The sequence below is a fragment of the Gasterosteus aculeatus genome, chromosome 15, assembly GCF_964276395.1.
Source record: "Gasterosteus aculeatus chromosome 15, fGasAcu3.hap1.1, whole genome shotgun sequence".
Classification (NCBI taxonomy): domain Eukaryota; kingdom Metazoa; phylum Chordata; class Actinopteri; order Perciformes; family Gasterosteidae; genus Gasterosteus; species Gasterosteus aculeatus.
In genome coordinates, this window is record NC_135703.1 from 1,159,258 (window position 1) to 1,176,018 (window position 16,761).

The 16,761-nt window shown below is 47.3% G+C and overlaps 1 protein-coding gene across 7 annotated transcripts in view; it reads left to right on the forward strand.

The window, feature by feature from the left end:
* The first annotated feature begins 553 nt into the window (after positions 1 to 553).
* Positions 554 to 16,761, forward strand: part of ppp2r5eb (protein phosphatase 2, regulatory subunit B', epsilon isoform b) — a 20,794-nt gene continuing 4,586 nt past the window's right edge. Inside the window, exons 1-2 of one of the 7 annotated variants that reach the window (XM_040199481.2) lie at positions 554 to 1,494; positions 5,807 to 5,967. In XM_040199481.2, coding sequence (XP_040055415.1) covers positions 1,466 to 1,494; positions 5,807 to 5,967 — 190 coding nt within the window. In that variant the 5' untranslated portion in view covers positions 554 to 1,465. Of the gene's footprint in view, positions 1,495 to 3,183; positions 3,225 to 5,803; positions 5,968 to 9,813; positions 9,929 to 10,315; positions 10,350 to 16,761 lie in introns of those variants that run through there. The other 6 variants (XM_040199483.2, XM_040199482.2, XM_040199480.2 and 3 more) reach the window with 6 other exon arrangements.

Here is a 16,761-nt window from a genome sequence, read left to right on the forward strand (position 1 = left end):
GCCAGTGTGTGTGTGTGTGTGTGTGCTTCTGCGTGAGACTGCAGACAAAAATCCTACAATAAAATATCAGATAGATGTAGGGAGATAGATTCTCCACAATTGTATTTGTAAATAAAAGTTTTACAACAATGAAATTTGAACACGAACAGAAGAGATCACGTTTACATGAGGTTCAATGTGATATCAGACTCATACTAGAGGACATAATAATGTGTTTCTTTTAAGCAAAGTAGCTTGATTTTCTAATGTTCATGAGTATTATATAGACAGGAAGGTTTACTTACATCACAACGATTTAGATCATCAAAATCAAAAATGGTCGATTACAGTAGGCTGTATTTCTACTTGTACTAGAAAGGCTTCACAATTGGAACATAAAACTTTATTTTCATTCACGAACAACAAGATCCTGTTGCCTGCCTGAATTGTTCATGAAGTTTCGCAGCTGACCCCTGCACGTCCCTGCGCGCTCGATCAGCGGCCACGCTCACGGTGCGTCTGTGCGGTTACGTAACCCCCCTTCCCGCTAACGCGGCCGTATCTCTCGCGCTCCCACGGGCCCCGCATAGAGATCCACGCCTCCTTCGCACCGCGCTGTAAACACCGTAACATGTGCAATGAAAGGTGGGGTAAGGCGCACGAGCGAAGGGCCGGGCCTCGGACTGGCTCTGCCTCATTCCTGCCCGCCGTGCGGCGGAGAAACACACACACAACGCACACCTCGCTTTTTTTCAGCCCCGATATCTTCCCCGGCTCGCTTCTCCACCTAACCGGACGGATTCAAAGCTGTTGATCGACGGCGCGCCCCGGCCAATCGGAGCGCGCAGGGCTGCTCGCTGCTGGCCAATCGCCGTCGCGCGTCGAGTTTTAACGCGTCAAGCACGTTTCTGTGCGTTTTTTTTCTGTTATGTGTGCCATGGTCTCAACCCAGCAGTGTTGACAATAGGGTGAAAAAGAATCAGCCCAGAATCATAAACGAGCTAAGGAAAAAAACCCTAAAAGATAAAAAAAAAAAATCCTGGGGGTTTAGGGCAATTTGAATCAGTAACAGGAATGTAATTGCGTTACCGTAATCGTTTTATACAGCCGTGCTTTGTTATTAATGGGAGTTTGAGGATTATTCCGTTGGAAAGAAGAAAAAGCTACTCGTGGGTTCGGCTGTTTCAGGCCAGATTTTGCTGCTGTTTTGCACCGAGCTGGAGGGTTAGCCGTAACGGTTCGCCCCGATAGACCCCCCCCCCCCTCCCAAAAAACATAGGATAACTCCTCCGCCGCCGTCTCCGTTGCGAACCACAGAGGATCAAGGTAAAGTACTTCGATTGGAGAGCTAACAGCCGCTCGGGTCGGGCTGCAGCTCGTCAGGACTCAGGACGGTGTGTGTGTTTCCCCCGAAGCCAAGTCGGTCTGTCAGTTAGCGTTAGCATTAGCAGCGCCCCCCTGCCCCCCTCCTGTATTTACACCTGGGATGATGGGTGATCGCCCAAGTCCGCCCAGGTAACGTTATTTCATCAGCACGCATGTGAATTTGTAGCTTTGCTCTAATCAATGTTTTCATATCTTGCACTGGAAGCTAGCTTGCTGACGGTGGCTAACAAGCTACGGCTAGCAACATGTTCAACTTGAGCTAACCCGCGATAGCAGTAGCATTGATCTAAAACGCCGTTTTCTGAAATAAACTAAGTCAGCTTGGATAAGAGGTCGTTGGTGTCAAAGTGTTAGTTATCTTAAAGTGCCGTGTGTACTCCGAAGAGACAACTAGCTAACGGTCAAAGCGTTGAAATCAGACGCTTTCTAACGGTTAATCGCGTAGCTAGCTAACTGGCTAGCTAGCGCGCTCGCGAGCTGTAGTTGGTGAGGTTATCGCGCTGTCAAGTTTTGAATATTATGCTGCTGCGAGGCCCCAACATGGCCAAGCCAACGCCAGCCCTCCTAAAACGGCCCCTTTACTGACGTGCCAGTAAATAATTAACATCAGATGACTTTGGGTGGATTTAATCTTGATTGTGCCGTTTGGTTTAACGTCAGTGGCAGATCTGTGCTTTGCTTTAAACTAACACATGTTGATGTTTGGAATCCTGTGCAGGAAGCCCCGTGAATCTGCCCTGAGACAGGTTCAGCTTTCCTGTCAAAGGTCAAAAGTCAAATGTGCTGTGATAATCCGATGTGAACTTCTGGCTGGCTTTGCTCCAAGATACATGTGTGACAAACTGTAAATATGCCCCCTGGTATGTCATGTTTCCTGATAACCAACAACTAGTTTACCAACAAACCGCTTGTGTTGTGGATGTTAAACCAGCCAGAGAGGTCTTCACCCCTGATGGTGATGATGATGAGACTTGGTGATGGAGAGTGAGACCGAAATATTAAAATACTCAGAGTTAAAGTACAAAAAACAAAATACTACATAAAAAGTCACATTTCTGAATTAAAAATGTCCCTTTAGTATAAAAGTATTCACATCAAGATCTACTAAAACCTCTCATTCAGAATGTCTGTTACAGAATAATGTATCATTACATTATAATTGTTCATGTTTACGTCACTTTAATGGTGCAGCCGGTACAGTTGGAGATCATTTAATCTTCTTTACAGTTTCCTCTGTGGATTTTACAATTTTAATCCAACAAAGAATGATCCATCATATTGGATCTACTTATTATATTCTGCAAAGTAGTTCAAGGACCAAAAAGTCTCGAAGTAAAAAGTACAATATTTAACTCAGACGTATTAAGGAGCAGGAAAGGGAAGTAGTCAAGTAAAATACAAGTACCATAAACTTAAATGTGGTACTTTAGTCGATAAACTGTCCAACACTGACGACTCCTTTTTCATGTGAGTGGCAGCAGCATGCCGGAGTCCAGGTGTGGCTTTGCAGTGCCAGTGTGTGTAGTTAGGTGTGTGTTTGTGTAGGTGTGCTCCTAGTTTTGGGACTGTCATGCTGGTTCCTCTACAAGGTTTCTGAATGTCTCGCCATGGCGAGGGCCGTTCCAGCCGTAACATCCAAAGTCTGCTGTGTTTATGATGCTGCTGGGGCAGTTACTCCCTCACGTTATCGCGTGTGTGTGTGTGTGTGTGTGTGTGTGTGTGTGAGAAAGTTGCTGAGTTCATTTGTTCTCGACTGTGAGCAGTGTAATTATCTCATGAATGAATCATACCGATGTAGAAGTGCTGTCAGATTGCAGCATTCGGTCGATAATGATGGCAACGGGAAACTTTCTGAAGAAGTGAGTAATGGAAGGGTTGGAAACATTACATTTAGGATTTGTTCTGCTGTAGTTGGCGCTGGGACCACTCCTCAATGTGTCGGTCGCTCTAGGAAACTGATGTAATGTTGTATGTAATGTAAAATAACCTTTCCTCTTTGCTGTGAGTAGATCATTTGTTGCCACGATCGGCTTGAAACTTTCTTGGTTCGGACAGCCGGAGTCTGAGTTTTTGTCTTTAACTTATTACATCAGGATGTTTGCTCCTTTTGTCATTAAAGCGGCTGCTTTGTAGCTTCTCTTTGTGATTATTGATTTTGAATATTAATCTGTAACTGAAACCGGAAGACAGGTGATTGATTGACGTTTTGTTCTAGTCGTCGTGGTAACAGGCAGAATGTGTTGGGGTTTTGAACTGTGAGAGGGACAAAATGTGAAGTTTGAAGACCTCACCAAAGACTCTCGCCCGTCGTCTGTGAGCAGTAACTGATAAATACGATACTCTCACTAGTTGAGTCTCCATCAGGTGTTGCAGCATTCAGAGTTTTGACTCTGGACCACAGGCGAGATCCCACAATCTCCTTTTTCTTTTTTTAAATTTCTCCCGTGTGTGTGTGTGTGTGTGTGTGTGTGGTTTGTTTTCCGTCTCATATTTGTTCCCTCACTTCAGCTCCTCTCGCTCTGCCTCGCCGCTGCTTATTTGTTGACTTCCTGTCAAACAGCAGCTCCCTCCCTCCCCTTCCTCCCTTTCTGTTGCTCTCCCCGTTGTCTGCCGTGCCCCCTCCCCTCTCCTTCCTCTCTTAATCCCACCCTCCCTGAGCCTGTTTGGATGTCATCTGGTCTCTTATGTAAGGGGCAATGGCTCCGGGAGAGAGAGGCAGAGGGAGAGCGAGGGAGAGGTTTCCCCTTTGCATAGGTGTAAGCCAAGCTCCAAGGGAGAAATGAAAATCACTGACAGATCACCAAATATCCCTGGTTGCCCTTAGCGATGAAGCTGAGAGCAGCCGCTCGCTGGTCAAGACGTACGTCTTCCCTGAAACGTCCTGAAACATCGGCAGCGTTTGAGTCGGAGCTGGAAGAAGCCGCCCGGCTGCATTAAGTCGCCCTCCAGAGACTTAAAGTTCTATTAGGAGCCAGTGAATATGTGAGGGGGGTATTTCTAGATCTGCTGGCTTAGTTAAAAGTTGTCGTAGCTGATTATTTGTGGCCACTCTACAACTTGCACAGCTTGATAAGATGCTGTACATCCTCCGTTGATCCGCTGATCATTTTATTTCAATTCAACAAACTGCTTCGTGTAAGTTAAATGAAAAAAAAAAACGCTATAAAAAAGAGAAAATTGTATAAAGATGACATGTTTAAATAATTTTATGTCCCAAAACATATTCGGCCTTACAATGATGAATATAAAAAAGAAAAGCAGCAAATCAATCTCCTCATTGGAGAAGCTGCAACGAGTAGTTTGACTTGTTTCAGCTGAAACTCTTCAGTTTGAATCACAGAAGCTTCCGTTCATCCTGCAAACTTAAAAAATGACATTTGACACCACCCTCTCCGCCCGCTCTCATTTGCATCCGTTTGTGTCTCCCGATGCTGTCGGACTCACTTTGTTGGGTGAAGCAGATGTCTTCATGTCTCAGTCACATGTGTACATGTGTGACCTCTCGGATGGAGGAATCCGCAGCCAGGAGGAGGCTGGAGGTGTTTCCCGGCTTTATCGGCTCACATAAATCTACCAAGACAATATTGGATAATCGAGTAAAGACCCCATGATGCCATGATATTTAATTTACGATAACAGTAGAAAAAAAAGCATATGCTCACCTTTTGACGAGGAGCCGAATAAGGAATTGAGGTATGTTGAAGCTCCTCATGTTGGAATCGATTGTTTTTGTTGCGCTGATGGAGGAAGGGAGTTGTTGTTATTTTATTACCATTTCAATGAGCGCACTATAAGACGCCACAACACGAGCTTGTGTCTTCTAGTGGAGGCGCCCTGCATCGTCTTAAATAGGGGACTACCACGTGTGGGTTAAGTGTAATGTCAGGTGGTGTTTACACCGTCATCTCACGGCCACGCTAAACTCAACGTGAAGAGGAGCGTCGGGATGTAAACCGCTCTGATCATCGTCTTCCTCCGTCGCATCGACACCTCCGACCGACCGGACGCACCATCCATCACCTCGGATGCTGCAGTGTACTGAACCGATGATGGATGAGGCGTGCTGCCTCGCCGCTCGTTAAAGGCTTTGTGTGTGTGTGTGTGTGTGTGTGTGTGTGTGTGTGTGTGTGTGTGTGTGTGTGTGTGTGTGTATACGTATTGTACGGCTGCCTGTGTGACTTTGAGAGTGCGCCCCAAAGGTTGTGCGTTCTGTGACCACTGGGGAATAAAGTAACGTGTGACCGGTGATTTGGTCGACAATCCTATTTATTCTGCGTAGCCACAGAAAACTAAGAATGTGTAATCACATCAACGAATAATGTAAGATTATAAAATAATGTCCAGTCACCTACATTTGATTACGGTAACTTTTATCAAAGACAGAACTCCAGAAAATTGCAATGCCGGAAAAAAAATAAAATGTCCTATTTTCTCCCAGCAGGGCTATGTCCTCGGCAGCCACCACGTCTCCATCAGTGGACAAAGTGGACGGATTTTCACGGAAGTCTGTCAGGAAGGCCAAGCAGAAGCGGTCGCAGAGCTCGTCCCAGTTCCGCGCTCAGGGCAAACCCATAGAGCTCACGCCCTTGCCCCTGCTCAAGGGTAAGTGTGTGTGTGTGTGTGTGTGTGTGTGTGTGTGTGTGTGTGTGTGTGTGTGTGTGTGTGTGTGTGTGTGTGTGTGTGTGTGTGTGTGTGTGTGTGTGTGTGTGTGTGTGTGTGTGTGTGTGTGTGTGTGTGTGTGTGTGTGTGTGTGTGTGTGTGTGTGTGTGTGTCCACACACAGATAAGAAGGTGGTTTTGTTTTTCTTGCTTCATTTGCTGCAACTTCCTCCGCGTTCAAGTAAGATCTGAAAGCAGCGGCGAGGATGGACGTCAGTGGTTCTGTTCATCCCTCGGGCTCGTGCATTTATTCCTGCCGATCAATCAAACTAAGCCAGACACTGCAGCAGATCAGTGACAGTTGACCGACCCACCTGTTGAAGGAGGTGAGCAGAGCTAACCCTGTAACCGTAGTTACGACACGACAACTTGAAGGGTTTGTTCACTGAAGTGAGCAGCAAAGAGCAAAGGTTTTTTTGCATGTCAAATTTTCTGCCTATTTTTGCATAATTTTCCATAAAATTTAGCCCGACGCATTCTGTGTTTCTTTAAAGACTGGCGTCTCTCTGCTCATTCTTTGTCATAGATCGGACCTTTTGAACTTCTTAGTGGCGCAGCAGCCCTCAGCGAGAGGACCGCTGACCTACGAGTGCATTCATTTAAACCCCTTTTAATTACTGAAGTATATCTTTGTGATGTTTTAGTAATGATTTTGAGCTGCAGATGTGGGCGACCTTCCCACGTGACTCTATAGTGACCTGTTAGTGAAGGAATGCCAGCGTATTAATAAGCAGAGTGCATTGATATGTACATAATCGGGCGATGCTTGGTATGCACGTGGGTGTAGTAACACACAAAAAGACATACCCCCCCTCCTTAATGCTTCAGACCGGTGTTGACAGCAGGAATGCTGCCACACGGATCCAGACAGCTCGGTCGGCCTCGTGAAGAGTTTTAGAAGAGAACCACCGCCCTTTTCCCTCGCAGGGCGGGGCTTATAGACCAGGAAGGAAGGAGTGTGTGTGTGCGCGTGTGTGCGTGCGTGTGTGCATGCTCCACTTACGCTCGCTGTCCTTATGCAAACATCTGCGTGCTACAAGTACACCTGACCTCCACCTTCACAGACAAACTCTCACTGTTAAAGCACAGCGCTTGGTAGAATCCAGCATCATCGGAAAGAAAAGCAGAATCACGCTTCCTAGAGAGCATGTCGTCTGAAGTTAAAGCACAGCAGGAGATCTTCTTAAAACAGCAGCGACTGCTTTTATTAAAGGAACTGGTTTCAAAAAGCGCTGCGGTCGGCGTTGTTTTTATGTCAGATTTCAACACAGATTTTGTGTTTTCATGTGACACGAGTTGTATGAGCGCTGATGCTGTGCGTCTCCCCCGAAGTCACCTTCAGCTCTTGTCGTAGTTTATTTACTATGCTGTTTATTGGGGCCTCAGTGAGCCGGTTCCTCCCCATGTGCAGTCTATAAGGAGCCGCTATCCAGAATAGGCCCACATTCATCTGCAGTCTGGAGCTCATGTCTTCTGACTGAGAATCATGGAGGCTCTCTGCGTCGACCAGGTCCGTTCCCAAATCCGCATACAGACCCGGTCCTTCTCCCTGGGGCAAGCCGCCGTGTTTCTACAGGAGCTGTGACGGGACAAAGCGAACCCTGGCTGCCTGATCGGGACGTTCCCGCTTTAGCCGGTGCGGTTCTTTCGAGTCCGATCTGCAAAGTGAGCGTTAGGTGTCTGCAGATCCTGAAGAGCATTAGCAGGCCTGACAAATGGGAACCATCCAGGGAGCAGCACTGTCTCAGTAATTTGGGTCACAAGACACCCGCTGCAGACGCCCCTCCCGTATGTGAACCCAGTGGATCGACCTCCTCCCCTGTTCATCACGGTCCACAGTGGACTCTCTGTGAAGAGCGTGGCTTAGGGTTGGATTGGTAAATGAAATCACCGTGTGGCCTTCAGGTACACCCCCCCGGTTCCCGCCGTGCTGCACATTTATTATTTTACAGCGAAGATTCTTTGTTGTTGTTTTTCCAGTTTGATTCTTCTCTCTAAATACTCCCCAGACATGTCAGCTGTTCTGTTTGAAGTAGAAATCCCTGATCTCCTGCTGTGCAGCTGAGCTGCACGATTTTCTTCTTTTCATTTCATAAGAAAGATGCGTCTTTAAATGACATACGTGGTTTTTGCACAAATGATTGTTTTCTCTGTTTGGATTTGCTTTTTGATTGACTCATTCTTATTTTCCTCTGTTTTCGAACACAACTCGACAAAAACAAACCCGTCCTTCACTCTTTGGGACGCTTATTCATTCATTATTGCGCGCGTGGAGACGGCTGCTTCACTGTCTCTGTCTGCCCCCCCCCCCCCCCCCTCCACATCTCCGCCGTGTCTCTGCGTTTGTACACATGTACAGAGTAACAGTCGAAGTGGGTGTTTATCTGGACAGCTGTGCTTGGCGCTTAGCCGACTGGGAAAGCACATCATTAAGATGCCCCCCCCCCCCCCACCCCCCCCGTCACCGTCGCTGGTCAGACCTCAGGCAGGAAATGAGGAGCAGGTCTCGGCAAAGCGCAGTGGATTACATAAATCCTGTCGTTGGCAGTGCGGCTCAGAGGAGGACCGGCAGGGTGCAGCTTCCCGGAGGGGGTCGCCGGGTAAAAGTCTTTACCTGTGAGCGAAGGGGTCTCACGCTGGTCCCCGTGTGCCCGGCTTCAAGGTGTTCAGCGCCTCCACCAGGTTGGCTGACGGCTCACAGATTATCCAGAAGTTCTGAGTGAAAGCTTGTCGATTAAACCTCGCGGTACAGTCGACTCGAGAGACGCAGCCAACACGCTCACGCAAAGATCACGCCAGGTGGCGTTCGGGCACAAGCTGGTCATCGCGGTGTATCAAGTATCAAAAGGGAAGTTGCTGCGCTTGCTTCCTGTGGACCTAAAGGGCTTATGTCATTTTAGGGCTGCGGTTACTCCAGCACTGGCAAGGAGAGAAGATTTCTCCAAAGTGATAAACATTCATGGGGGGGGGGCGTCAGGGGCCCCCAGTTACCAGAGGAGTTGCAAACACGGCTCTCCTATAGAGAGGTGTGAACAGGTGATGTGGTAGATATGCTGTCTTTTATAATCTGATCCACGTGTCGCGGTAGCTGCACGGCTGGAGCTTCAGTGAGCGTTTCCACGGCGATGTTCCCTCGACGAGGTAGAGCGAGTCTGCAGGAGGAATTGTGTTCGGTCACACGCGCTTCTCCTCCCCGTGTTTGGGATCGTTTCATCACAAATGTCTTTATAAAATAATCCCTGTTTAATCCCAAATGTGCCGACAACACCGGGCAGCGGGAGTAAAACACCGGGTACTTAGCGATGCTTTTTATACACATTTTGATAAAACACAGCATTTAAAAAAAAATAGTTGCGTCCAGAAATAAAAAGTAGACGGTAAATCCAAGTCGCATGAGGTCAAACTGAGTTTTACATTCATAAAGGTTCATGCAAATAACTTTTACTACATTCAAATCATAGATTCCTTTAGTTCAATTGAGGTATCTGACGTGTGGAGGTCTGCCGCTTTAAGGCCTTTTCACCAGTGAACCAAAGTGCACTGAGAAATATCACCCCCCCCCCACACCTCAAATCACGGGTGCTGTGGCACAAACGTGGGAAAAGCCGGACAGGGGCCCTCAGAGCACGTGTTTGATGCCTGGCTGAATCCCGGGTCCTAGGAGCAGCGATCCGCCTCCGGCCTCGCGGGGAGCAGAAATAGAAAGAAAGCGAGCGACTGAGATGAAGCCCCCCCCCCCCCCCCCCCCCCCCAGAAACCCGACCCACGAGGTGTCTCTTTACATTCTCCCAGTCCCACTCCCTACAAACGAGAAGGAGCGCGCCTCCAACAAACCTTCGGCCGCCCACATGCTCCAACCGGCCACGTCCAGGACTCGTTGTCCACCCAACAGGGAGCCTCGTTAAGTGAGTGTGTTAAAGTTAGCCTCCGCTGTGTGTGTGTGTGTGTGTGTGTGTGTGTGTGTGTGTGTGTGTGTGTGTGTGTGTGTGTGTGTGTGTGTGTGTGTGTGTGTGTGTGTGTGTGTGTGTGTGTGTGTGTGTGTGTGTGTAACAGAAGCCGGCTGCTTCTGGGAGGAGAATGGAAAGTTCCCCGGTGGATCGGGAACATTTTTTCTTTCTGGTTGTCGTGCGGAGGGACGTTTGATTTGTTCTTTGAAACGTGGTGAAACCGGTTCTGACCGAAGGGCGTCCGGCAGGTCGTTGGACGGCAATGAGTAGGACAGTGAAGTTTGGGCCTGCTGAGTTAGACAACGCGTCGCTGCGTGGTCTCCATTCTCATCTCTGTTTTTTTGGAAATATGGAAATGACATGAGCCACGAAGTCGGAGGTGAGCGAGCCGCTTCCTGCTGTGTGCTGATGTTGTGGTCGTCTGCTGGAGCTCCTCCTGACGCTGGATGCTCTGGAGCTCTGGAAAGATCCACAGGAAGGATGTCTTTAGAATCTCTTCTTTAAACCTATTTTACAGGCTGGATTTCATTGGTCTTTTATTTTAATAAAATATATTTTATATTGCAGTTACAAAATGAATGAATGTATTTCGTGCCTCAGTCCTTGTTAGCATCCACAGCTGGAGTAAGAGGAGAAACGTTGCTGCTGATGCTTTTAACTCATCGTTGGAGCATTGAACAGACTGAAGAATATGACCTCTGACCTCGCTGAGTATTTATACCAGACTCCTGCTACAAAAAGGCCAATCTGGAGTCATTGATTCAAAGGAAGGTGTTCTTTGGACGTTGGTGCTGAAAGGGTCACAGTGATGTCTCCTCCTGGTCACATCAACAACAGTTACCCGTCCTCCACTTGGGATGAAGCTGTTGAATGTGTTTATTTTGCCCTGAACAATAACTGGAGAGGGACATTGTAACGGCCAGCATGAACCCAAGCAACAGTCCCACCTCTGGATGGGTGGAGGCTGTGTGTGTGACTCGGCGCTGCGCCTTCTGCAGGGAGCAAAGTTTACCCACAACCGCCGCTGCATCAGTTAATGATTGACAGCAGGGCCGATCGCATGAGCGCCGAGGGCACGGAGATAGGGACGGATATTTACACGGGCAGGTCCTGCCAGGCTACGTGTGTGTCTGTGTGTGCATGTGCAGTGCTGCTCGGCTGTTTGTGCTGCGGCCTCTCAGCTTAATATCAGTGTACAGCTGTCAGCTTTAATTCCCTGTTTTTACAGTAACAGAATCTCAAATCAATTCAATGACACATCTGGTGTCTGCAGATGGAGACGAGCAAACGCACCTGGACGCCACGTGGGTGGATTCTACTGGATGTTGATTAGTTGGTTCGTTTGTAAACTGAATGAATATTATTGAGCTCTTTTTCAGCAGCCGAGCCTCTCGTGGTTCTAAAGTGTTAATGTTCAGTTACAGCGGATGTGACCTGAGAATCCGAGGTTGCCGTGTGTCTTGACTTGTGGACTCTGTTGCCACGGATACAGCGGTTCGTCTGATCCGGGGGGGCTTGTTTACAGCCTCGGTGACGTCGTGTTTGGGTTCATCAGCATCTCTTTAGTTTGATTTCTTTTTGTTAGGTCAGAGGTCGCGGCGCTCCCCTGCATGCAGCCACATGTGAACGTCGACACAGAGCTCTGCGTGGACAGCTGACGCTCACGCCCGTCTCCCCGAACACAACAGATGTTATGACCGTCTGCGTTTATCATCTGCTCTCACTCTAATCCTTTATGTAATGTTTAACCCCAGTGGCTTCTGGGAAACATATATATATATATATATATATATATATGTCAGGATATATTTATCCTGGATGGACCCACAGCGAGTTTCTATCCTCCTAATGTGCATCATGTCGCCATCTGAAAGCATCCCCACTTTTTCCCCCTTTTGAGGTCAAACGTCTGTGCGGATGTGCATGTGACCCGCTGAGGTCACGTGCACACGTTCATCACGTCGTTCCGTCTCACACGTTGTGTAGAGGAGGAGAGTTTCAGCTGATAAGAAACATCGCTGCTACGTCTCTACCTGTTTAGAGCGACTCGGTCAGACGGGGGAGCTTTCAGTCCTGACTCTGCTCCGGGTAGAGAAGGTTAATTAGAAGCCACCAGCAGGAGAGGAGAGCAAAGGTCGCGCCCACAGCGCTGTGACCCCTCCCCCGCCCTCCCCCCCCTTCCCAATCAATGGTTTCATAATCTCCACCATCACCACCCCTGTTTATGCCTTTATGGCAAGTGTACGTACACAGGCAGGCAATATCCCACAGAACGACCTTCAGCCCCCTGCGGTAATTGAAACCTGCTCGCCGGCTCACACTGCTGCTTTTATAGACGAGGGGCTTTCCCCTTCACACTCCGTAGAGTTGTTGACTCTTGCTCTGCGTCTTGTTCATCTCCGTAGGACCAACAGCTTCCGTCTGGAGTTCTCTTCATGTTGCATTTGTGCAGTTTGGAGTCACGTCCGCTCCGAATCGTGTTGCAGCGCTGTTCATCACGTTTTAGCCTGTTAAATAATAGCGGTGGAGGGGGGGGCATTTTTCGATTTCTCTTGATTCTCTCGGTAGAACGATTCGGTCTCGATTCAGAAAATTTAATAATCGGAATAAAAAAAAGTCTGTCTCGCGCGAGATATTAGCTCGCTCGCGGAGCGTGAACTTCCTCGCTCGCGAGGTTGGTCTCTGCTCGCGCTCATATCTTACCTCATTATTTCCATTTTCCAAAAAGTCGATCTGTATTGAAAGTTGGCAAGATATTCACAGATTTGGACTTTTTTCCGGTATTTTACAAATACGGACCGGTCTGAGACTAAGAGCAGCTTTCTCTTCATTTAAAAGAAAAATAAATCTGTTTTTTTTTTGTTTTTTTACATCGGCTACTTCCATATTGTGTTGACATGCGAGCTGCATTGGTTCCTGCATTGTTGATAGAAAATCATATTTTTTTCTCTTTATAAAAAATTAGAGATGGTAATTCGTCTGTTGATTTTCTTTAATTATCAAATAAAGTAGGAAGTGATCTGAGTAGCAAACTCAGATTTGAGAAAATTTAGAAAATCGAGATGCATCGATAATCGTTTTATCGGTTTAGAATCGAATCGTTGACCTCTGAACCGGAATCGAATCGTGAGGTGCCAAGAGATTCCCCCCCCTATTAAATAACATCAATGTTAAAATACTAAAGATGCCACTATAAAGTGTGCAATCTGCTCATCTCTCTGGCTGTGAGTCATTAAGCTCCTCTCCACCAGTAATTAACAAGCAGCCACTTCTCGCTTCCTCTGCCGAGGGATTCCGTACGAGTCTCGTCAGAAGCTGGGAAGCGGGACAGGAAGGAAGGAAGCGTCACGGTTTGGGGCGGGGCTTCACACTGACTGACAGGTCTCTGCGTCCTTCCAGCCTCACTTTCTGTTCACCGGTTGCAAAATGGCAAAGATGGCGACGGCCAACCCGTCAAGTCTCGTGATGTACTCAACTGTGACTGCTTGGCGTTTCTGAAAGAATCAGCTGATTATTGTTACAATCTCCACGTGAGCGACGGCGCTGGCGAACCTCAGCCCGTTGCCATAAATAACCCCAATACGACGTCTGGCTGAGCACAGACGGGCTGACAAAGTGGAAGAGCCACAGCCAAACACCTCGACCCCGACAACCCCGCAGGATTAAAAAGGATCTCGTTGGAGCGGCTAAATGGATTTGAGGATGAGGACGGTGAAAGTAAATGCCCTCCATGATACGGGGACTTTTGAAAACGTGAACAAGCTTCAGTTCAGGTCTCCTGGCCGCGTCCACAACATACAGGTTTCTTCTTAAATGGGGTCATTTGCTCCGTCCCTCCTCACTTTGAAGGTATTTGCTTTGGAAGAAGCTGGTTGCCATGGCAACTGAACACATGTATTCATTCCTGGCCTGCGTTTGTGCGTCTCCGTCCCGCGGTGACGGCAGCTCTTATCTGCATACTGTGTACAGCTATCAGATGTGTGTCCTCGGTGTACTTTTGACCCGTGATTCATGAGCTGCGTCGTGAAGAACCACCGTAGTAAACGTGGAGATTTCACTCCGAGGACCCGACCATCGGGCAGAAGGTCTTCGGTAAATAAAAGTTCTGGTTTGAAGCAAACGACTCATCCGCTGCTCCTCAGAACGGACACTTGCGTTTGAATCCTTAATAATGTTACATTAACTATCTGCTTATTGACCCAATAGACTCGCACTTTGTTGGAAGCTGCCTGAATAGATAATGGATTTAAAACGTTGAACACAACAACATACTTTTCATATTAATGCGATTTCTCTGAATTAGTTTGTTATTGACAGATAACACTGTTACAGTCAAAGCGATGTTTTTGTTATTATTTTAATCCGCTTCCTTTCTGCATCTACTTTGATTTCATACAGGAAAATAAAGAATAAAAGCAGGAAAAGGAGAAGGTCTTAATTTAACATATATAGATCTAAATCTGCACGTTATCCCTTAATCCTACAGAAAGGTCTTGTTCTAGTTTGCAACGGCATCTGAATACAGACCAAATGCAGATGTTCTTATATCTGGACTGTTGGTAGTTTTCTTTTTTCTCAATATGAAAATAGGCAACGCAGCGCACATGACGCACACCACACAGACACGGGTCCGATCCGAGTGTGTGTGTGTCTTCCTTGCTGAGTCTGAAGAGTAGTTTCTGGGTTATTCTGAGCTACACACACATTCTCTTGCATGCTTAAATACAGTCACACTCTCTCTCTCTCCCACATTCACACTGGTGCTCTCTCGCCCAGCCGGGGGCCCGTTGGCTGTGCTCCCCTCAGTGTCTGTGGAGGGATTACGGTGTCCTGTGTGATTATCTGTCTATTAATAGTTTCTTTAAGGTCTGTTCACATGCTCCTATGGCGATCTCAAGGCCCCGTAACACAAGACGACCCCGAGTCCTGCAGCCAGTGATCAACACACACACGCACACGCACACACGTGCATGCACATATGCAATGCCCTGCAGAGAAAGGGGCTGAATGAATGCGATAACTCTCCTCGGCCTTGTTCAGTGCCGCAGACACGGGAGGCACGGAGTGTGTGCACGGTGGTTTTGCACAGCATGTTTCACAGCTCTGACGTATCGTTTTACAGGACAGGAAACCGCAACATGTTTTAAGTATTCAGGTAATACTTCAGTCCTAAAATCACTCTTTGTACATCAGTAACTCAGTCAAACACACCTCTTCTGTGAAACACTCAGCGCCTCATGCAGTCCTAGTCCAGAGGTGTAACGTTTGTGAATGTATGTATGCATTTATCTGTGTGTGTGTGTGTGTATAATATATATATATATATATATATATAATATATATATGCATGCATTCATGCAGGAGTTTTGGGGCAGTTCTTCAGTTGCCTTCCATGGCTTGTGTCCAAGCAGACTGCTGTGTTTTATGGTTCTGTTTCCCCGGGTTACCAGGAGACACACAAAGGTTTCCTTCTCAACTCAAGAGGTCATCGGATGAGTAATTGATTGTCTCTTCCTTCCCCGTTTATCTGCTTCATCGCAGCTTTTATGGCGACAACTGCTCGCAACAATCGTATACGAGTGAACCAAAAGTGTCCGTCCATGAAACCAAGACCACGAGCTGCGAATTCACCGCGCTCACGTGGCACGCACTCATTCCGCCTGTGTGGATTACGTTTCTGATTTTCCACTGCAACCTAAAAGAAGCGGCCAGGGCTCAATGTCTTCCTCGAGGACGTGCAGACTTTGCAGCCACTTCGATATTCTGTCGAGCGACGAGTGATCACACGGGGGGGCAAAGGGGCAGCGGTTTGATGCCGTTGGCAGGTTCCCTCAGTGAAGATCTGTTTGATTGACGAATATGTTTTCTAGTAGTTTGAATGAAAGACGTTGCTGATGTAGGACGAGGCGTCGTGGAGCTCAGGACTCCAGCAGGCGTTTGGACAGAAGATGCTGGCAGTAGTTTCCCAGGAAACTGCACTCTGTGTTGAGAGGATTTCCTGGGTTCAACCCTTCGTTCGTACCTGCGCAGATCAATCTGAGCCAGAAGAAAACTATTCATTTCCCCCTTTTGTTGAGTATTCGGGTTCAGCAGTTGAAACTACGTCACATGACGTCTGAGGAGAATCAGCCGTGGCTTCCTACTCGCACGCTTACAATTTATTGTTTTTTTACAGTATGTGGTTAAAGTTAATAGATCATCGAAGGCAATATTTAAACGACACATTTCCAATAAAGCTGAGAAAGAACTTTGTTCAAGGACGGTTTGATTTTTTTTTTTTTGTTTCTGCCTCTCGTTCAAAGAAACGCGGCAACAAGCAGAGATGATCTGTGACGAGGTTGAACCTGGCGACGTGCTGCACGTTCATGAATGTTGGAGATCAGCTTGTCCTCCGGCTGCAGGGAGCTCAGCGCTGTTCATCTCCCTGCACAATAAAATAAATAATAATACATATATAAACACACAGGTGTGTGTTAGATACCATTAGCACAATGTCTGACTCTTCACTGCAGAACACAGGTGTGTTTTTGATCGTCTTGCCTTTTTGAATGTCCTATAAAACAGCAGCAGACTTTATCCCCAGAAAGACTCACAGAGGAGCGATTATCCTAAAGCCAACGTTTATCATCACTATTGATCTACTCGTCATCCAACGCGGATTGGTGGAGCCCGAGAGTTTGTCATTTAAATGCAGCGTGAGGCGGAATGCAAAATGACAAAGGAGCCCGTTGAAGTGTAATCTGAGAGCAACGCACTTCCTGTAAAATACATCACTTCCTGTTGTTTTCTCT